This window comes from Plectropomus leopardus, chromosome 14 (genome assembly GCF_026936395.1).
Source record: "Plectropomus leopardus strain MGB_pleo_1.0 chromosome 14, ASM2693639v1, whole genome shotgun sequence".
Lineage (NCBI taxonomy): Eukaryota > Metazoa > Chordata > Actinopteri > Perciformes > Serranidae > Plectropomus > Plectropomus leopardus.
This window is the reverse complement of record NC_142189.1, coordinates 25,551,190-25,574,591: the sequence shown is the minus strand read 5'-3', so window position 1 is coordinate 25,574,591 and position 23,402 is coordinate 25,551,190. Positions and strand designations below refer to the sequence as shown.

The window sequence follows — 23,402 nt, the reverse complement described above, 5'->3', positions numbered from 1 at the left end:
TGAATTTTGCCCGGGTTTTGTAACCCTCTGTTAATCTCTACAAAACCGCTACCAAAGATCAGTAAAGAAATAACTCCGAGAGAATGATAAAAGACGTCTAAAGATGCATGTTATATTATCAGGATTTCTAACTTAATGCCTGTTGAAATAAATGGTTTTGTTGCGGAACTAAATATCTTCCTAAGTTGTTGACCCGAGTGTTTTGCAACAAGGACGAAAATACTTATTTCCTGTGCAACTTCCTGCAAAGACAACAGCAATTGGTTTAAAATACTAACAGGCGTTTCATCCATCTCGGTGTAATGTGAGTTGCTGTTGTTTTGTTTTGAACTCGTGATTTTAACTAGTTAAACATGCATGTTGCGTACTTAGCGAGCTAGCTTGTAGCATAGCCGTTGCTCCTCTATGAAAGTGTTGCTCGCAGCTGCGTTGTCGCTTGTATCTTCGTGCTGTGCCAAACTCCAGCCAGACACCTGACAAGTCTGCGTCCTCTTGCTATTCGGCAAACGGTTTTGCCTGTAAAACCTTGACTTCAGCGCTTACGCGAATCAATGCATTTTTCTTTTCAATTCGGCATACACCTAGTGCGCCTATTTCCGGTTACTATACCTTTTTTTTAACCATTAATTTTGCATCACCTCCCAATGTCTGTCATCAAAGGGCACTGTGTTCCACTTAATGTTGACAATATTTCCCTTAAAACGTGACATTGTTTGGTCGTATGTGTGCCAAAATAACCGGACAACAAGTTAATTTTTGTAAAATTGCTTGTAAGCGTCTGAGTTGCGCACATTTGCCATCATGCAGTCGACAATACTTTACGCAGTTAATGGCTGATGTTTGGTGGGTTCTTCCAATCAGTATCAGCGAAAGCGTCACATTTTTGAAGGGCCAAACACTGTAATAAACTGTTATGTGTTAATTGAAGGTGGTGTCAAAAAATCTGAATCAGTGCTATCCTGAAAGATGTTTTGTTTTTTTGTTTTTTCTCAGTTTGATGATCTCGATTGTGATAGTACGGAAGCGGCGCACTGCCACGCCACAAAACAAACAAACAAACAAACAAAACACAAAAATAAAAACAAAAAAACAACAGGTAATAAAATGAAAAGTTTATTGTTAAGAAAATGTGTTTTTCTACATTTTTACGGGAAATGTTAATGTCATAACAAGAAATTATTCTTGTGAAAAAAGAATAAAAGAAACGTTTCTTGTTATAACAGTTAAGTTATTTATCTTGTTATGTTATTACAGGGAACATTTCACGTTATAACAAGATAGAAGGGTATAGTGGTATAGCAAGACAAGTTTATAATTAGAATGTAAAAATATAACTTGAACGTATCTTGTAAATATGTAAAAACATCTTGCTATAATAAGAAACTTTTCATATATTTATTGAATTACCCCAAGACCATAACACATGATAAGATGCACAAACATTTACATAAAAAATAACAGAACCAGGGAACATGGCATGGCAAAAGTACAACTAATGGTACTTGATACAGTTTTTTTTCTGGCATTGCAGTTCTTCATTTTAGTATGATGGTCCTCTGACTTCCTGTCCATCTTTCCAAATTTCAGATCAGAGTTTGAATCTGGCTTGTGTCTTTGATCCCTCATCATGATGCGTTACTGGGGTGAGATCCCGGGGCCTGCGGGGGCTCCTCCGAGTCGCAGCTCCTTTGACCTACTCCAGCGTGAGTTCCGCTCAGTGGAGATGCAGGACCCTCCGTTGCACCAGCCCTCAGCCCAGCGTCCGCGGCCAACCACAATGTTGGACATCCCCTCGGAGCCCTGCAGCCTCACCATCCACACAGTGCAGCTGTGTCAGCATGCCCGCCGCCTACGTGGTCTGTTATCAGCAGCCCAAGCCCAGGCTCAGGGTCAGAGCTCAGCGTCCTCTGAGGGCGGCAGCAGGCTGGAGGATGCTGACACCAACCTGCCTCTGCGTCCTCCCACCCCACCTGTCATGCCAGATGACTTGCTACCTGTGGACAGCAAAGCCCCACGGCAGCCTTTCCTGCTCCGCCACAGTGACCCTGAAAGTGACTTTTATAAGTAAGTTCATTTGAATGTGTGGCTAAGATGCTGTCTTTTTGATTAAATACATTCCAGATCCAGTAAAACATCTAAATGGCAGGCTCATCAGTCACTCACAGTTTATATCAACTTTTTTTTACTTATCAACGTTTCAGAGACATTATCTCAGTGAATGTAGCAACCAGTCATCATTTATCCACTTTTATCTCCTTTGATTCCCCCATCATTAGGGGTAAAGGCGAGCCTGTCACAGAGCTGACTTGGCACTCCTGCAGGCAGCTCCTCTATCAGTCAGTGGCCACCGTCTTGGCTCATGCCGGCTTTGAGTCAGCCCAGGAGAGCGTACTGGAGGCCCTGACTGACCTGGTCCATGAGCATTACCTGCGCCTCACCCGTATGCTGCGAGTGGCGGTGGACCGGGAGGCTCGGCTCGGAGCAAGTCCTTTCCCAGACGTGGTGGAGCAAGTGTTCCACGAGGTGGGCATCGGCAGCGTGCTGGCACTGCAGCGCTTCTGGCAAGTGCGCATCAAGGACTATCACAGCTACATGCTGCAGGTGAGGTGTGGAGTAAAGGTTTGTAGGGTTGTGTTTTTTTACAGTCACTTTAGAAGATGATATACATTTGTCAGCCATGCATGATTTGGCATACTTTTTTCTATATATCTTTTATATACAGTTTCTCATTTGATCTTTCAGAAAATGTATCATAAGTCAGCAAATATAAATATCAGGACATAAAATTGCATATACCTTGATAACTAATTTATCAGCATTGCCCCTTGATATTTGTTTATGGTGTTGGACTTATTTCTCTGCAATGTGTAAAAACTGCCATGCATTACAAAGCAGTTTTGTACAAATGGCAGAGTAGAAGCTGTGACATAGACCAGCAGCAGTGTGTCTTCATGCTTTCTCTCATTTCTTGAGTGCCAAAATTATTAATCGTTGAAACAAAAACTCTTTTTATATGAGATTGATCTCAGCAGTTTTAATAATCATTCAATGTATTTTTCATTTATCAAGCAAAAACATAAAAAATCTCTAGTTTCAGCCTCTCCAATATGGGGATGTGCAGCTTTACAACTTTGGGTTGCACAAAACGAGATATATGACGACAGGGTTTCTAGTCGCTAACATTATAAGAAATTATTACACCATGATAGAATAAAATCTTAGGCTTATTAAGTTTCAGGAAAAACAAGTAGTGATACTGCTGATTAAGCTCACTCTTAAAAACAATCATCTAATAACTATACTGATAATAGAGTGCGGCAGGCATGATGTTTATTTGAATGCAGTCCTGGAAGTCATCATCATCTGTTTTTGATTTTTCATTGAATTTTGGATTATTGCAGAAAATAAGCTGTGTTGCAAAAAAAAAGAGATGACAATACGTCCATGTTTTATTCAGTAAGATCATCTTCACAAATGAACACTACTTTAATGATTTTTGAAGCCTAAATGCAATCGCCAGAGATAAAAAGCAAATGTTAGAGTATAAATAAGCTACACCATGGTCACACGATTTGACGTCGCCATCACAACGAGGCTGTAAAGCCGTGTTTGTTGATGATGTTTTGTAGTCTCATTTAGCCACTAAATTAGTAACCGCCTTTGTTAAGACACCTAAAAGCTGCAAAATTGATGAGTGGGGTATTTACCAACATATTTTATGTCATAGAAGAAAATGTTGCTTGTGTTTACCATAAACCTTATTTCAGGCATCTAACTAAAACCCCATTCAAAAAACTTTGAGATTAGGGAACCAGGACTGCTAAAATGAACTAATTTAAGGGTTCAGGTCTCATTCCTGCAGCACTTTACCAGTGTGATTGGTTACATTGAACAGTCCTGATCACTCAGAGCAGCTTAGTTTGGAATGGTGAATTACCCCAAAAGTCAATCAGAGGAAAAAAAAATCTCACCATATTTCCTTTCACCTTCCCTAACCAATTTCCTAGACGATGCCACCAAAGGTTCTGGAAAACTGTGATTAATTAGGATCATTTCTTAGTCAGTGTAAGCTCCCATGGCTTCACCACGACAACGCTGAATCATCACAGAAAGCATAAAGAATTTTGTGCGAGGGAAAACAATGGAGCGTATGGCAACTTGTGTGCAAGCTGCTTGGAAGTGAGACAGAAACCAAACCGAGAGATTCACAGTCGTCAGTGCCAAAATGACTTCTAAAGATACACAACAGAGGAGTGCTGTAGAGAACAGAAAGTAGAGCTGATGATCCGTTGTGTCTGTGATTAACTAATTATCTGGTGGCTATTATTAATCCACCTACGCTACAGATATTATATTCATTTTGCCGAATGATAAGGCATGTTTGATGTGATCCTAGAAGAGAATAATACTAGATAATTTAGGCTCAGATCTCACATTTATCTCCAAGCTCTCAGCAGTAAAATGGGACTGAATAAAGATTTCCCTCTTCCAGGTGAGTAAGGATCTGTCAGAGGAATACGAGCGACTGGTGAACCCAGAGAAGGCCCTGGAGGACTCCAAGCCCCCGAGGATCAAGGAGGAACCCATGAGTGACATCTCTTTCCCTGTTAGCGAAGAGCCAGAGGCCGACCTAGCCTCTGGGGACCAAGCTCTGCCGATGGGGGTCCTCGGGGCCCACGGTGAGAGGCTAGCTTCGGGCCTGGATGGTGACCATTCTCCACACACTTCAGGTGAGAGCAGCACTCATATTGAAATAGTATTCAAGGTGCTGCTTGTATTTTTGTGTCATCAGTAAACTGTTTGGTGTGTCTCGTTCAACAGGCAGCTTTCAGTCAGCTCGATACATAAGTATGCAGCTTTCCAATCGTCTCTTTTGCACTGCTTGTAACGTGTTATTTATATTATGTAACTGATATCACAAAATCATAACAATTTGCCAAGTGTACTTGGTCACTGCTAGGGTTAAACCTTTTTTGCTCACTTGGCTGATAGAGCAAGCGGGTCAGAAATCTCCTTGTCCAAAGTCAGTTTTTACTGGCTCCACACCGGCGATAGCCTTGACCAGAGGCATTATGTTTTCGGCTTGTCAGTCCCATTCTTGTGAATGCAATATCTCAAGAACGCCTTGAGGGAATTTCTTCAAATTTAGCACAAATGTCCACTTGGACTTAACAATGAAAGAATTAGATTTTGGTGGTCATTGTTTTTTTTTTTTTTTACCAGATTTACCAGCCTGACATTGCATATTTCTTGCCTCCTAACTGTAAAACCTTGCACTGAACATTACCTATATCATGTCTGTAGATGCACATACTCTGCAGTTAGCTAATTTACTAACCAAACAGCTGTTGTATGGTTATTAGATAAGCTTGATTCATCATTAACACATCAGATCCCGCTGTAGATAACTATGGAGTATGTTTCTGTGGTTCAGTGTTGAATATCGTCCACTGACAGTATTTTCACTGCTCTAGTATTATATGCAATCAGGACATATCACACTTTAATTTTCCCTTTCATCGTTGGCTGGGATTTTGAGAACCACTCAGGAATACAGGTGGCAGCATTTACACTGAGGGAAGCCACATGCCTTAATTTACTCTTTTATTGCAGTCGATTTTGTCCATTTTTTTTTTGTGTAAAATCAATTTTGCTAATTTGCCTCTTCTGTCCTACAAGGTGGGGGCGCAGCCAACAACTCCCCACTGTGGCCCCAGGTAAAAATGGAGCCACAGGATGCAGAGGAGGGCCAGGCTGCTGGCCACCATCACCACCACCACCATCATCACCACGGCGTCTTGGGTGGAGATGTTTTCGAGGAAGGCGGGCCCATGTCCACCATGAGCGAGTCAGGAGGAGCGATGGCACCCTCTCCCGCAGGCGCTGCGTCAGACGGCAGCTACGCTTCGCATTCGCCCGACTCTTTGATGGGCACTTCGCCCGTCTTTAACCAAAGACCTAAGAAGCGGGCAAAGAAGATGTGAGGCCAGGTTTGTGGATGCAAGATGAATTAAGAGGAGGACTCACCAGCAAGTCTTTGACATATGTTATCAATAAAGTATGTACTGAAAAATCTCATGGTTTAAAAACTCCAGCTGCACAGTGTGGGACTCATCTGCAGCTGTTGAGATCATTAACCACTGCATAGACTGATGGAAATATGAACATCATGGAAAAAAATGTTTTTTTGTGTTTCTTTGTATGAGTTTGTATAGTTTCTCACAAATAGCTGAAGATGTTGCATTGAATATATAATGAGGTTTATTTGTCAAAAGAATAAACATCATTTGAAGTATTGTTTTCTTCATTTGACTTATTAAGTGGTTTTCTGAAATTATATGGGGGGGTTACGATTAGCCTAATGAATTGAAGAACAGGAAAAACTAAGCGGCCCAAAAGCAAATTATTTAGTTAAACAGCTTAATAATTCAGCAGAGTGGTTTGTTTTCCCAAGCTATTAAGTCTCTTTCTCCTCACACACCAATTACTGCCTGCGCCATTCATTATGAGATGCTCCACCAAAAAAGGAAAATATTTTTTCCTCTATGAACATGCTGTTGCATATTATGATGTATTTTCAACTCCTCGTTTCTCCTCTGCAGTACACTTTACATGTAACCCAATACGGCGGAACAACACACACACACTTCACACACCTGTCAACCTGAAGCAGCTCTGCTAAATTAGCATCTGTTTCAGTAATGAGGCAAAGCTGTGAATGCAACACCAGAGGCAATTATGGCTTGGTTGTCTGTATCGCGAAGGCGACATCAATTCAGTCTTAATGGCAAATTAATTACGGCATGCATAATTCTGCATGCTGAATGAGCAGGCCTGTGTGAATACATGTGATTTTCTTTTGTGTGGGCCGCTTTCATTTTCACGATTAGAGCAGGTAATTGTATATTCCTACTGTGTGGGAAGTGCTGATGGGGTCACGTATTGATATTCAGTTAGCTGCATTGACGGTTGATTTATGGTTTTTGCGCTGCGCCTTCAGAAATATGTCTGCTTTGTGATGCTGTGTGATGTGGGATTTGGAGCAGCTGGAAAACAAAATCAGTGCTCCAGACTTCTGATTGTCGATGCTAATAACTGTGAGCAACGTCACCTGGTTCTAATGAGAGTCCAGAATTACTTTCTGCTCTGACACGTGCAGCAGAAACATCAACAATGATCTTATCACTCCAAAATTGCAGTCACAGAACAAAACTAAACCATGTAACAGATAGACACCCAGAGCTGAGCCTTTAAGGAAACAGAAGTACTCACACTTGACCATTTAAATCCAGTTTTCTTCTTATGTATGTGCCTCCTTAAATTATACTCCATGGCAAAAATAATATGTTTTATCAATCAAAAATTAAATGGAAAAATTAGTGAACAAAGACCTTCAAAAGAAACTCGATTTTCATGTTTATCTCACCTACATACCAGCAACTTTTTGTGAGCCAGAGGAACAAAGTGGGGGGACCATGGTACTCTCCCTACTTTGTACCCCCCTACTTCTGCCCCCCTTGCTTGTACCAAACCCATCTTTGAATTTGACCTTCATTTTGATCTCAACTACAAACCTGTAAAGTTTCGTTACTGCATCGTGCATGGATGGAACATGATCACGTTAACAAAATCTGCCCACAGACACTGACAGACAGACATAGAAGTACAAGTGCCTAAATATTTTACAATTAACAGGTTACACTGCTAAAATCACTGCACCACAAGTTGGTCATGTATTATCGAGAAAAACTGTAAACTTAGAAAGAAAATCTATAGCCTGAAAAATGGAAACATTTTTAATGGTCACTGTTATGGGATTAAATTGGTAATTTAAATGCTGCACCCCTTGTTATATTTGTGCTGTGGCAATGTGACCCTTCAGTTTGTCAACAGCTGCTGAGTAGCTTTGTGCCGGGGAGAAAAGGTGTAATTACAAAAATGTCAAGATGTTTTTTTGAGCAGGGGTCTCTGAGAGGAGCCAGAAAAAGGACCCAACAAATGATTAATTACCTTCCTACTTGCAAAGTCATTCATTTAGTGAGAAATTTAATCTCTCCAGCTGAGTTTTGTGAACAGAATGAGGAGCACATTTCATTTTTACACAATAAGCTTGAATGGTCCTTCAGGGGCGCTCATTTGTCTGTTTTGAACAAATCACATGAAAAGTGGAAACGAGACACTCAGTCTAAAGTAATACCATTATAGGATTTTTAGAATCCTATTTATTGCAATCACGTAAGAGATACTATACATCTGTGGGGACCAGTAATGAATTATGAGTTGAGGTGATCGTATCAACAGAGAGATGAATTGCCAGACATATGGGATGCGACAGGTACAGAGGGTCTCGTGCTGCACATGCCACTGTTAGAGCCATTTCATTGCACCCCTGAGATGAGAGAATTGGCTGCACAGCGTCAGAGTCTCAGTCTGGATCAATCAATGGATATTTTCTTTTTGTGTGTGTGTGATATGACTAAAAATATGAAATAAAGCAAGAATGGATGCAGTTTTGCCAGTTTGGAGCCCATCAATTCTCTAGTTCATGTTTTGTTTGGGAAGTGGCCAAAGGTATAATTAGGAGTCAGAAATTAAAACTTACATGAATTCATTTAAAAAGTATGAGTTGAAACACGTTGCAGCTCATTAAAAAACGACACTGTGAAAGTCAATTGTGTCGCATCATGGATTCATGAAAGGTAAAAAATACCAGTCTGTCTGCTGTTATAATTACAGTATTTCCATGATTAAATGCCAGTACTTCACTAATTTATGAAGCTGTGCAAACCACTGAATTGTCAATAAAATGGTCATGCAAACATTTCACAATAAAAAGCCTCATGCCATTGACTGAAATGATTCTGTTGACAAAAAAACAGGTTTTAGTTGAAATGAAAATAGGAAAGGCGTATGTTCATTACATGTATGACAGAATATAAGCCATAATTTCAACCATATACACTTCAAAGCATTTGATTGGTGGAGTTCACTAGTGCTCATTGCCCAGAGCAAAATAGTCCATTTCCATGTATCCCTCTGTAATGTGCTTTCATATGATAGCTTTCCTCTTTATAGAATAAGGCGACTCTGGAATGGACCATTCTACAGCAAATCTATTTTACTGGAAACAATATTGGTTTTTTGAAATTACATTCTTCTTGGGTAGGGTAGTCTGATTTCTTTAGCAGCTGTTCATTAATCTTCCATCGGAGGGCAGTCTTGTGCCACTCACAAACTGCAGCCCCGTGGCCTCTTCTTCAGATGCAGGATTAAGCTCCCAGTTACCACAGAGATCTGGGCACTCCCCAGTCTTCAGAGCGAGGGATACTTTTACATTAATCAGAATATTGCAGAGTGGTGAAGTCGAGACATTACTAAATGATTACATTCCCTCATCACAGGGCAGTAATTAGCTTGCTGTTGTGACTGCATGGCCATGTCCCCTGGATGTCTGAATTGGGACGTTTCTAAGAAACCATCCCTGTAATGTCTTACCAAACCATTGAGCACAGTGCACAGTTGGATTTTTTTCTCCTCATCAAGATTAAAAATTATTCCTGCATGCCTGTTCCTTTTTATGATTTTCCTCACAGTAATGTCAGTTTTTGATATTTATGTGCATTTTATTTTACTGGAAGGTGCACCTTAAAATCAGTTTTCAGTCCTTAATTGCTTGTCAGTCATGGCAGCCAGTTGTTGACTTCAGTGTTTTCTCACATCTGCCTTTACAGCGAAAGGGCTAGGATAACCAATTAGGGGATTGTGCCTGCATATAGCTGGCAGCAAATGCACAAAAATAGCACCACCATTTTCTCATTCCATTCCACCACAATTGATATGCCTGCAAGTAATGTATTCACATAAGGCGCTGAAAGCACTTTAGATGATGGTATTGATATCATAAAGAAACCTTCAGTTCCCCCCTACACACACACACACACACACACACACACACCATTCACTGTAACCTACAGTACCAGCTCTTAGTGCTCTTATTCATTAAACTGGCTCAAATTTAAATGTGCCGCAGCTGTAGGCTTTTGCATTCATCCTTATACAAAGAGTGAAAGTTGGGGTTTTTTTTGGCTTTAACCCTTTTTTCAGCCTATATTTGTTTCTCTTTAGTAAAAAACAGTATGCCAAATTAGCTATTAGCAGTTCATATTTGCAGTCAACTTACAAAATGCACAGACAGCTATCATTGTTTTGCCTAAAATTTAAAAATGTAATGATTCTCAGAGAAGCTCCAGCATTTCAAGAAATTCATTTTTTTTCTAAAACTTCCAAGCAGATTTCTGTAAAATTATTCACAATGGATTCACAATATATATTTACAAAGTCCCAACAAGTGATATTTTGTTTTTTTTAGCTTGTGCGCACAAGCTATTATCTTTTGGGAACAATTTATCATCTTGTGTGCATTAGTTTGTATTGTAAAAACAAGTTATTCGCTTGTGGAAATAAGATAACTACCTTGTGGAAACACATTGTTATCTTGTGGGAACAAGTTATTATCTTGTGGGAGCAAGTTCTTATCTTTTAAACACAAGTTAATGATCTTAAGGGAACAAGTTGTTATTTTGTAGGAACAAGTTAATTAACTTGTGGGAACAAATTAGTATGTTGTGGGAAGCAAAAGTTACTTTGGGAGAAACAAGTTATCTTGTGGGTACAAGTTAATTATGTTGTGGGAATTTGTTTTCCTGTAAGAAAAAGTTACTTTTTTTGTGGAAAGAAGTTATTATCTTGTTTGCACAAATAAGTCTTTTATCTGTTTTTTAACAACTTGTGCATGCAAGATAATAGACTAACTTGTGCGAACAAAAAAAGTCACCTCTCAGGCTCTGTATGAGGTGTAAGTCGAATTAAAAATATGTGTATCATGTCTGTATGTTCAGATTTGACTGAGCTGGAATTCTGATTGTGATTTTTGATGCTTGATGTAAATGCTGCAAATGCTGCAACTGCTGCTGCTGACTGTCTTGATAAGCAGGCCAAATCAGACACTGATGTGCACACGTCCCTTTCCCCTTATCAGTATCTTAGCCTCACATCTCTCCTGTTCCCCATGCAGTTTGAAAACCTCGAGCTTAGACATGAAACTAACCATCAGCATGGCCACATATGCACAAGATGTAGTAAAATAGTATTTATCGTCACCAACAAATGCAATTTATGGCTCATGTATTGTGTTCTTAAACCACATTTGTTCAGCAACTTTCCCAGAATAAAAGGGTCACTGGGTTGTTTCACCTTTGGCCTCATGGCCCATTCTTGCAAAGCGACTGCGTTAAGTCTGACACACTGTCACGAGCTGGTGTCAGTTTGTCACACAGCGGTTGTGAAGCTGTGACACTTTGTTGAGTCCTCAGTGTCAGCTTGTTGAGTATATGACACCATCCCATCCCCGTCTGCTATCCGTTGGCACATTCTCCGGGACTGTCAAAACACTTTGGAGATTGTGCAAAACTGAGTGCAAGCGGCTACGGCTGACAGGAAGATGCTGCGCTCGGAATGGAAATGCTCGCTTTTTTTTTTTTGGATATACGTAACACCATTCAATCTTGATGGATATTTGTCAGCAATCCATCCAAAACGGCTGAATTTAGATGTGCAGAGGAATGCCTGGTTGAGAGGGGATTTGTTTATTTGCTTCAGGTGATGTTGAAAAGGGGATGAAATGGTGACCTAACCTCTCTGTAATATCTTAATATCTTAGAACACCATTCAAGGTAAACAGTCAGGTTTACTTCCAATCAAACAGGCAAAAAGCCAGCACAAGCCAGATTCTGTAGATTTTATTTTGAAAATGCAGTATATGCCAACTTAACAGTGTACCTGCGAAGCGACACTCTTCCTCCGCATACTCCTGCAACTTATTATTTCTCTCCCACTCAAATTTAGTCATCAAATAACTTTTCATATGCAGAGCTATAAATTCCAGCCCAACTTCACAAACTCTTTGAAAAATGCGTTATCTTTCTCTTCACTACTTTTCATGCTTTTTGACATGGTTTGTTTCATCGCTAATTATTATCACACACACACAAATGCAGGAATCAAGAAAGCTCATGCTGAGAGCTTGGTGCTGTTTCAGTTCACTTTGTCAGGTGTAATGAAGAACGTGGTTAGTACTTCATAAGCCTCTGTTGTATTTTGTAGTTAAATTGAAGCCGAGTTCTTTTTTCACGTCATTATTTCATGCAGTGCCCTCTTTGTTCTCACAGATTTTTGGTACACTGCTTTTTGACAGAAGTAAACTGCAACAAATGATCCATAGTCTGTCTCGTTAACCTTGCTGACTTCTGTGTCCTTTTACAGATGAATCACACTTCACTGGTTTCACTGTTGCCTCCAACTGCTGAGGTTGAGGCAAAGGCTACTTGTTAATTTTGGAGGACGAGTGCTTTAAGGAAAACCTACTGAATTAATATCGTCTGCTTTATTTTTTTGCTGAACTATTGCCAAGCAGTGAAACAGTGGGGCAGAACCTGACTGTGCTAAATGGACGGACAGTAGTTCAAGAAGTAGTTCAGAAAAATAATTCACTTTCTTTCCAAGAGTTACATGAAAAAATTGTTCGGGCTACTACTCTCATGCTTTTATTGTGTACACGAATGGTGTTAAAAAAAATTAAATCATTGCTCATTACTAATTATTCAGTGTAATTTGGCAATAGCAATAATAATTTGTCTCAGTAAAATGACACAGTGGCCGAAGGGTTACTGGGATTAGTAACTCATTTTTTGAGTATTAAATTGTAACCCCTGATGCCACTCATCACTGAAAGAGGCAATCAAATAAATGCGTGTTACTATGAATTCCTGCTAGAGGACCAGTGTTGGTGTGAAAGGGGTATGAGCCAAATACAGTGGCTAGTGGTGCTTACTCAAAAAACATTGCTAAACTATGGCAACATCGGTCAACAGAGCTAAGGGCATAAAGTAGGGGAACCTAAAACAACAAACTACAGAGAGGCTCACATGAAAACCCACACAGAGGTAATATGACTTCATCCTTTGCTTAAGACACCATTACTCCACCATATCTTTACAAAGCAAATCGCTTATGTTGCTGTAATAATGCTCCGAATGTCGCATACAGATCCTTTAAGTCCACCGGTGGTCTACTTCAAAGGTGATTGCAAAAAATAAAACACAGATAATAAATCATAGGTTTAAAATTTTGGGAGTAGTAAGTTAGAAAGAGACAGGAGGAGAGAGGTTGACATTTAATATGCTCAGTTATCAGGATCTCTAAAAAATGATGAGCAGTAGCAAGACCAAAATGATCAGCTTTGAACTTTACTGCAGTGCCTTTCGGGTTGGTCCAGACTGCAAAAAGCCTGAGAGAGACTCTCTCTTATCATCTGAGGTTATCTCAGATGTACTGCTTTACTTCCTGAGTGCCTGTTTAACCCAGGAATATTATTTGTGTTATCATAGTAACTCTATCAGTCTCAGTGCGTTGACTGAGTAACATGATATTGTGATTCTGTAACCTAGAGCTGCTTTAATTATGTCTGACAAGTGAAATATCACTTGTTGCTTGTATGCTACATGCAAACCTGCATTCTGTTAAAAATCTAATAATAGTTTTTTGAGCTCAATTAACTCCTGTCATCCCATTAAAATGCATCTTATTGAAACCTTGTGTTACAGAGAAGTTCCTACTTTATGCTCCTTGGTTTTAAAATTTGTGGCCTTCAAATGCCTTTGCTACACAAATGATTCAATTACTCCTCCTTTTAAATGTGCAGGCAGAGATAGCGTTTTGCTGCAAGAGAGCGAGGGGAGAATGAAATTAACCTCGGCTAACTCCCTGTGCCCCCGACACTTGTATTATGATTTTCTATTAAAACCCTATCTTTCCTATAATGAATTCAGTCCTTCTACAGGAGAAGAGACCCGGCATTTGCACAAACTAATTTTTGTTTGTGTTCAGGTGAACACTCAAATGAGAGACCTGCTGACAGTGTGGCGCTGAATACCATAACAGACCTATTAAAATAGAGGTTTTTACGCCAATCAAGCAAGCCAATGACATGGCAATTACTATCAAATTGAGAAACCTTTTCTTTTTTCCTTTTTTTATAAAAAGGGATAAACAAACTTAGAAAATCACTTCTTGATTACATGGGTATAAAAAAATGGTACATTCAATGACTGTGTCATTATGTTTTCTGATTTGCAGTTATGGTCAAAAGCAGATATTGGAATCAGAAAAAGCATCGGAATGCTTCAAGACTTTTGACTAAATTTGTTCCATCCATTCTTTCTGGAGCTTTTCCAGCGCAGGATGTCGAGGGTCTGAGCCCACCCCAGCACAACCAAATTGCCAATCAAACGTTGTCAAATACTGATGCTTTGACAGTGATTTTGGTGTATGATCTTGTGCTAAAACCCTCCTATAGCATCCACATGATACACCCCTGAAGGACATCAGCTGAGGAGACGGCTGGACGGAGCCTGTCACATTTACGTGATACATCACCGAATGGCATCAGGCTGAAATGCTATATAAGTAGTAGGAAGGCAGCTATTTGGCTGGAGGGAGGGTTGGATGGGTCCAAACCCTACACTTTAATGCTGGTGTCTGGTGTTTGCTCTCCGTCTGGATGGGATGTTTTTTTCTACACCATACCAAGTGCAAAGATCAATTTTGGCTTGAAATAATATTAATAATAAGTTTTGGGGGCACAAACGCAGTGATGCCTCAGTAAAAAAACAAAGAATAAAACAATTGCTTTTCATGGCAGGATTCCTGCTGCCAAAGCACCAATTGGAATATTGGCAGTTGGTTAATCAAGACAAGCATTAGATGGCCCTAATTCTCTCTGTCGAGTAATGGGGAGCAGGTGGACCCAAATGCAGTCAACCCAAACAGATCTTTATTCCAGGTTGGAACAGGGAAACAGCAAACAGAACATGACACAAACAAAACAAGGATTCAACAAAGACTAAACTGAAAACCATGACTTAAATATGAACTAGACTGACGAGGAGATGACGTGCAGGTGGAGAAAAAGGGCGAAGAAGCTCAGGAGAGAGGAATAGGGTGATTATGCAGAAAACCAGGTAGAGTGCTGATTGGCTGGGAGAAACTCTGGAGCAAGGAAGGACTAATGAGGCTGATGTAAGACAGGTGTGACAGAAAACAGGTGGGAAAAAAACAAAAGCAGGAAGAACTAAGCACACGGAAAACCACAAGGGAAAATGAGGGACAGGTGAAACTAATCAGGGCGGGGCAGACAAGCATTTAACACTAGACAGGGAGTAAAACCATGCATGACACAAACACACACACATAACATACATACAGTATATATATACATATATATATATATATATATACACTTAAGAAGAAGAGGGCACGACCACATGCTTATTTACAGAGTGCCAGTCAAACTTCAAAAGAAGGAAAACAACAGATGTAGGATACTGACAATAAAAGCAGAGACTAACATTACAATTATATGCTCTTGCAAGAGTTCTGGTAACAGCCCTGTCTGCATACATAAGCGTGCTATAGCCATCGTGAGACAAAAAAGAGAGCTGGAAGTGGCCTATGCATTGACAGTGTGTCATCATTTATTCACTGAATATGTTTCTGTTGTTTAGTTACATTTACCTTTTACTCCAACACATTGTCATCCCAAGTTGTCACATGTTGCTGCTTTGTCAGTGGATCTCCGCGTCTACATATTACGAGTTAGGTATTCTTCTGCATCTGCTATGTAAGTTCTGGGATGCCACAACTGTGGTGTCAAAGGCATTACGATCTTTTTTTTTTTTTGCACAGATTGAAAATATGCATAACAAGAGGTGGATGGAAACACACTGTTAGTTTTTTCTGCAGTAAAATTCTATGGAATAATTCAATCTATGAAAGGGATACAATGACCATGTATCTGAGCCTGATCTGATAAGTCTGTGGGGTACAGTGAACAAAAAACAGTTGGAAACCATTATTTTGGATAGTGGTGTGCCTTCAACCTCCCTATCCTGTGTCATTGTGAGAAATTCCCTTTTCCTCTCCCTAATGGTATGGAGGAACTTGACTGGTCTGTACAAAGCCTTGACCTCAACCCCATCAAACACCTTTGGGATGAGCCGGAACACCGACTGCGAGCCCGATCTTATAAACCCAATGTCCCTTCCCGACTTCAATTGTAGCTGAATGGGAGCAAATCCCAGCTGCTGTGTTCCTTGTAGAACAGCTTTGTTAGAAAAGTGGAGGCTGTTACAGTGCAACATAATCATGCACACACAATAGCCTTGTATAGTTAGTTGTACATATAGTTATATGTTCAGCAATCACACATGTCTTCATTGATGGGTTGTCCTCATTCTTTTGGTCATGTATAGTACACTTTATCAACTTAAAGGTGCTTGACATTACATGGTTTTTGTAATTGTACTCATTAGCAGTTATTGTAATTGATCTTAGAAGTGCGGACAGAAGGTTGACTTCAGACTATACAGCCCGAGGCAAAGGGAAAGGAGGAGGCTATTGCCAGGTGGGTTAATGGTGCTTGGCGATATAATTACCTTGTCTCCTGTGAGAGAAAGAGAAAAAAAGAGTTATCTACTTCAAGATTTTCATGAGAGACTCTGTGTGGCCTATACCTTTTGTTGGGCCTCACAGACTCTAGAAATGAATGGCTGATCATCACTCCAGCTTTAGTTTCTCAGGGATTCTCAAGAAACTGCATTTTTATTGCTTTTGTGATTAATTTCTATTCAGATCTCATGTTGTTCCTCTGGCCACAAGGCATCAGGGGTTGTTTCCATGCAGTTGCTCCGATGAGAGAAAGAACTCGATAAACAAGATCAGATTGCACAGACGAGGGATGAGCTGTTGCTATGACAACACCCTTACACAGTTTCTCCCCAGAATCAAGATCCTTCATTCTAGATGCTACCGATACAGGAGAGTCTGATCTGGCATGACTGGGGAAGTGACAGACAGACAGGAGTCACTGTGGGTAATTTGGAGTGGGTGTCACGACCTGATGGCATCTACACTGTACCTGCTTCCTGTGAGAAGTGGGAAAGCTGTCAAAAAAGCATCTACTAGGGAGGAAAGTGAAGGGAAACGTCAGCAGAGGTCGATGCAGAAGTACATTTTATGCATTTGCAACCACGTGATGCTCAGACGGGATTAGACGTTTGAACATTTGAAGGCCCTGTAACACATACAGAGATATAAGAGATGCACATGTACATGTACTCTTTCCATGTCAGACTGTCATATTACATTCCCTCAGTTCTCTCTGTACCATGAGCTGCTGTAATTGAGACAATAATGTGTTTTCCATGGACCTGTCATTTTGCTACCTTAGAATTATAAAGTTCTATTTAACATTTTTGTCAAAATTGATTTATTCATATTGTCTTATTCCATGACCACTTATTACCATTATGTGAGGTGTTTTTTTTTCCTTTTAATTTTATGAATTTTTGGACTTTTTAATTGAAAAACAAAGCAGTATCATGTATGCATTTTAAATGCAAAATCATGAAGTTCAATATCTAAAAACTCCTAAAAATGCAGACAGAACTGTACAATTCTAAGGCGGCAATCAATATGCATCCTTTGTTTTTTGAGCTTAGACAATGTTTCTTGTTATAATTTGCCCATTGCACTCCCCGTTTTATTATTGTCCCCCTTTTTTCTCATTTGATTTCACTCTAACAGCTTCACCCCCTGGTGTCTCTCCTGTTGCAAAATTGTCTTTCAAACCTGCTTTTCTGTAGACAAGTATTAAACCTAAGGGAGGATTCAACATCACCAAATGAGGCATGCACAGTGGTGACGTCACTGGATGCCAATACAACTGAATGCCAGTAATTCCTAAACACTAAGATGTGGATGTCCAAAGGGGATTAGTTCATACCTGATCCTATCATGCATCTCCAGCTGAGCACTTGTGTTAAGATTTGGTTACTGCCCCGCACATAGTTATTCTGTCTACACTTTAATGAGCTGTTCTGTAGCACGCTTGCGGCTCACATTAGTAGTTGTGTTAGTGCAACTTGAGATGTCGCTGTTTGCAGCATTCAACACGTATCCTTCCATAGAGCGCATGATGGATGGTCATGCAACACTTCATTTTCAACGTAAAATGAGTAAGTTACAGCGCATTAACTATAACTTTGTTTCTGCTGAATGAACATTTTTGAGATAGTGTGTTTTTCCTTAAAAAAAGTATTGACTTATTGTTGGCTATGTGAGTCTTGTGATGGCACACAAGAAAAATATAGTCTGAATCTAAGAGGATATTTCACATTAATGCTGGATAATCAGAGCCATATTTACATCAGAACAGAATTTTAATATCGGCTGAATATCATCCAGTGGAGGCGATTGGAACCATGCGTCGCGCTTTATGTCCACATCTATCACTTGGATCCCGATGGAAGCAGACATGTGCAACTGCACAGCATTAACAGTTGGAGTGAGCTCTCGCCCGCTCGCCGTAGTTTAGATTGAAAGGATGTGAGGCTGAGGCCATTTTTACACTGACAACCAACTGTGTAGCAGGGATGGATCATCAGTCAACCCTCCTCCCTCCTACAGGGCACCATCGCTCTCCTTCACTTTCTCCTCTGCTTGCTCTCTTTAAGAGGAAGTGATGTGCTTGGGATGCATAAGTGGGTAAGAAAAGAACTGGGAGCCAAAATAAATGCTGATCCTGGTGCCGAATCATCTGCTGGATGGTGGATAGAGGAGACAGAAAAGCACACACATAAGGTGGAAGAGAAGAGCGGACTGTATCACATTAAATACCCAGGGGAAAGTGAGCAAACTGCTGCTTACATAATATCTGCTTTTAACAAGCAGGAGCAGTGAAAAATGGGAGAAAGCTGGTGGGAAAACAAGGCAAACAAGGTGAGGTGACAACGTATTTTTAATAAAGTCCCTCAAAATATTGTAACTTGAACTGACTGGTAGCCAAGTTTTTACCCCAAGGTTACTCTACATCTGTTAAACTTCCCATTCTTGCATATATGCCCTTTACAATGAAGGCAGATGTAGATTTAGCACTGAAATTCTCAGTAATTTCTGAAACAATGACTTTCGTTTCAGAGACAGGCTGTTTTCAGCAATAACAACTGTTTCTAGCAGCTTTATTGATAACATTAGCTTTATGAGTTCATCAAAAACCATGTCTCTGTTTGACTTTTTAAAGTTTCAAGCTGACTCATTTTAAAATAAGAAGCCTTTAAACTGGTCTTGCATATGTGCTTGATACCTATATAAGTGTGATTCTAAAAGGCTGAGGCTGAAGCTGGATGTGCCTGGCAAAAGATCTTTTGAGACTACCCATTAGTCAATCGGCCCAAATTTCCAAAGCCAGTCAATTCATAAAAGGTCCCACTGGACAAAAAGCCCATTTCACTGACAGCCCTTTATCCCCAAAACAAACAGCCATTACTCAAAAGTCTGTTTTCTCCAAAAATGAATAGAAAAAGATCAGGACTAACCAGTTTGTTTGGCTAATGTAATGCCATCTTGGGTAACAGTTTAGTTGTGGTTCCTGTAGTGAACTTTCACCAATCCAATTGACCAAAACATGTTTGCTTAACCTCAAAGAGCATCCTAAACTGGTCTTCATGGTGGATGTGACCCCACAAAATAATTTAAACCTTCCTTGGCCTTGGTGTTAACACTTGGTGTAGAGCAGTTAGTAAGCTGCCAGTGAGCCAGGCATGTTAAAATTAGATACTTACATTAGAGTAGACACACAGACTGTTCAATCCATTCCTCACACTTTTGCTCTTATTCTTTTGGTCTTTGAGAGGGTAGAAAATAAAACCACCATCCAACTGTTTAAATGCAGAGTATCACTCTTGCGAGATCCCCATGCACACCACTTTAACATGCAGTGAAATCTGTTACCTTTAGAGTTTAAAGGTGCCCACCAGTGATTTAGTATTGCACTTCCACACAGATGGGAGAGTTCACATGACACATAGAAAAGAGGATGGTCAAAATCGAAGCAACAGAAGCCAGAAAATATTTTCCCCAGTATGGGTTAATCTACAAGGGCACTGGATCCTACACTTCCCATTATGCAACTCAATAGCATCCTTCATTGGAACCTCACTGCCTGATAAATGCATACCCTACATCTTTCATAGCTCAAGGTTGTAATTATAGACGTGTAATAATACCTAGATAGACGACCCCATGATGGCGTCTATTCAGCCCAATAGAGTTGCTCAACTGGGGCACCCACCAAAAGAGTTTCTAGCTCAAGGGTTTAATTCCACAGTATGTGGCCCACTGAATATGTGCAGTAGTGTTTCTCTCTCGATCCCACCTGTGAGTTCCTGCTCAGCTCATAGACTTCACATTGTGATGAGTCACAGATTTTGAATTGCGTTTCTCAGCCTGGACTAAGGTTTCACAAACCACTATGGCTCAAAAATGAATACTAGAAAGAGTCATAATAACCCTTATTTGACCTGTCAACAGTTTTAAAGACGTGTCATTAAGAGTGGTGGTCAATGGAGAAAATGCTTTTGGGGCTTTATTTATTGCTGAAATGGCGTGAGTGCTACTGGGAAAATATGGAAGAAAGGCTGGGTTGCAATCCTGGGGGCAGATCTGTGGATCCGAAGGATAACGAAGCAATGACCTTCCCTACTCTTACTATCATTGGCTAGTACTTGTTGCCTTCATTGGTTTGATTTGGTCAGGTTTAGGCAAGAGGAGTGGGAGTGGGTTAGAGTAAGAATGACAGGTTAAACCAATCAGAAGCAGATTAAAGCAGGATGAGGTGGATTTGGAAGTTTCATCCTGGGGTCCTGGTGTTAATGCTTTGTCTTATACATTTGTAACCTCAAACTCAAACTGAGATAACCCTGAAGACAACACTTCGGCATCATCAAGGTTATTTTTCAGACTTTTGAGAGCTCCTCCAGAGCCAAGACATTATATAACTATATATATATTCACAGGCTGACAAGTCCTCTACTTGACAAACAAAATTACATGTCTTTGTAAAAATACTGGATTGTTCCTTGTACATACAAATCATCAGACTTCCCCTACACACCGTCTTTTGTTGTTATTTTCAAGCAGATCCATAGTGACAAGCAACATTAATTATGAAGTGTAGCAGTGAGCCAAAATTCTCTCTACAAATATGAGAGTAATCATTCGCCTCATCAATATTCAGTCCACGGTGGGCATTAAAGCTCTGAATGAATGTAGTGATTGTGTAGAAACATTGAAAATTGAGTTTTATGATAATGTAGTCATGGGTTAGAGGAAAACAGTAAACAAGTGTGTTGTTTTAGAGGCTTAGTTCTTGATCAACTACTTTTCTTGTCTAATCTGGCTGTCTGATTCAGATGTCATCTGCTATATTTTACAAGCTGCTAAAGACCTGTAGACTTTCTTTGCTGCAATGTTGTAGTATTTAACTCAATGTTAGAAGTTTATATCAATGACTAGTCTGCCCTAAAATGAAGCACTCATTTTCTGTTCTAAAACAGGCCTGGCAATGTATGTACTATAGTAATTCAAGCTTGAAAAGATCACTGCTCACCATACACATATTCATATTTATACTGGCATTAAATATTTATCCCGTTCAAGGTGGGAAAACTATTTTGAAACCCTAATGCATCAAACTGTACAAAATTTCAGCCTACTTTTTTTCCTCCTGACATTTGCAATAAAAATACTCACATCTTGGCATTTGGAAATGTGAATCTTAACTCCCCTCTTGGATCTACTGTGGAAGAATCGCTCAGCAAATGCATTTCTATCCTCTTTTGGCTCAGGCAGCCTGACATTGAACGTCTGAGCGGCTGAGGCAGCCAACACAGCATGCACACCCAGTTCAGTGCTGAGGCTTCTGGAAACGGCATTCACTTTCCTTGCTTGAGAAGACTGGAAATGATTAATGAGCTACAAACTTAATTTATATGTAATTTCCCAGTTGTCTTTAGAAAAATATCAGTGCCAGCAGAGAGGGTTCTTTTCATAATCCTACATTAAATTAAAATGAATAATGTTTTGCCCATACAGAACCTATAAATGAAAAAAAGGAGGATAAAACTCCAATCAAATAAGCCACAACATCTTTAATTGTGCACTTTAATGAAGCAGTATACCTTGAATTTTAGGGGGGAAAAGCGTAGGTTTATGGTAAATGGAGTGTAATGCTTTAAGGCTTTCAGGCATTCTGTAATGCTCTCAAATATTTATTCTACTGTAGGTCAACTGTTTTATCCCTGTATGAGAAAGTTTTAGGGAGCGACCATGCGCTGCTTTTCATCAGAGTAACTTACAATACTTCTGATTCAGCATATATCTCACCATTGTGGCGCTTTAAGTCTACATAAATGTTAACTTCACCACTTCTGATAACGTGATGCTCACAACTGCTTCTCTCAGCTTTTCAGTGGAAAGCACACAAGCGACACACAGCTTCATGGTCAGAGGATGCACCCCTAATTGACAGAGCCAGAGCCTCTCACAGGTTAGCAAGAAATGGCAGAGCTAATCCAGATTGTGATATTGGGTTAGGGAGGTGGTATCGTGTCGTAGAGAATGAAATTGGTTAACTGTTTGCTTAACAAATACATTGCCTTGACACTGACGGACAGCAGCGTTATTTCGAGAGACAATTAAGTGATTGCTGGATATTGATAGACATATCTAGCAACAAGTCCCTACTGTCCCTACTATTGATGTGCAGGGTTTTTAAAACCCACACCAACCTGACCCGTTATGAGAGCTAATCTGCCCAGCCCGGGCTATAAATATATACATTAATAAATGAGCAGAAATGCTGACCTGCAAACTGGAGCTGAAAGTTTCTGGCAATGATTATCACTAATAACAACCTGGGCTTTTTGCTGTTTGCTATATTGTATACATTTAGACGGAAAGTGAACACTAGACTCCCATATGACAGTCAAGGGTTTGTTGGACCCATTCACATATGAAAAAAAGCCTTTTGGCGGTGGGATTGTATACCGAAAGCACTGTCAAAGCAGAGGTATTACACAACATAAAACATGTCTTTTCTGTTTAAAAAGTAGAAACAAGGGAAGACAGCATATTCTCACCCATCTTTTAAATGACTACTTCTTAAGTATGATCTTGAGCATACAGTTGATAGCCCAAGTGATTTCTTTACATGATGTCAAAGAAGTGCATATTTAACAGATTAAGAATGGACAAAGAGAGGCTTGCTGTTAGGACATGGAGTTAGGCCTACATTTTTGCAGAGGGAAATATCTTTGCTGGAAATTATGCCCGCAGGTATTTAAATTGTCTTGACTAGACTTTAACAGATTTTCCTGGCCTAAAACCAAACAACAGAAAGTCTGACTGCAGTAGCGCTGATGATAAAACTGCTTGCTGTGTGAGAGACA

At 39.9% G+C, this 23,402-nt stretch overlaps 1 protein-coding gene across 2 annotated transcripts; it reads left to right on the top strand.

Annotated features, from left to right (window-relative positions):
• The first annotated feature begins 154 nt into the window (after positions 1-154).
• supt7l (SPT7 like, STAGA complex subunit gamma) lies at positions 155-6,295 on the top strand. Of its 2 annotated transcripts, XM_088087967.1 has the most exons (6): positions 185-304; positions 994-1,096; positions 1,588-2,064; positions 2,277-2,606; positions 4,498-4,730; positions 5,680-6,295. In XM_088087967.1, the coding sequence occupies exons 3-6, from the start codon at positions 1,628-1,630 to the stop codon at positions 5,982-5,984; spliced, it is 1,305 nt and encodes a 434-aa protein (XP_087944093.1). In that variant the 5' UTR covers positions 185-304; positions 994-1,096; positions 1,588-1,627; the 3' UTR covers positions 5,985-6,295. The 2 variants fall into 2 exon arrangements, with proteins under 2 accessions (XP_087944092.1, XP_087944093.1); XM_088087966.1 differs by lacking the exon at positions 994-1,096 and having other exon boundaries at positions 155-304.
• Positions 6,296-23,402: the final 17,107 nt, after the last annotated feature.

Coding starts and splice junctions, on each gene's coding strand:
- supt7l (XM_088087966.1), top strand. CDS start 1,628: ATGATGCGTTACTGGGGTGAGATCCCGGGGCCTGCGGGGGCTCCTCCG. Junction 2,065..2,276: donor CCTGAAAGTGACTTTTATAA/GTAAGTTCATTT, acceptor CCCCATCATTAG/GGGTAAAGGCGAGCCTGTCA. Junction 2,607..4,497: donor AGCTACATGCTGCAGGTGAG/GTGTGGAGTAAA, acceptor CTTCCAGGTGAG/TAAGGATCTGTCAGAGGAAT.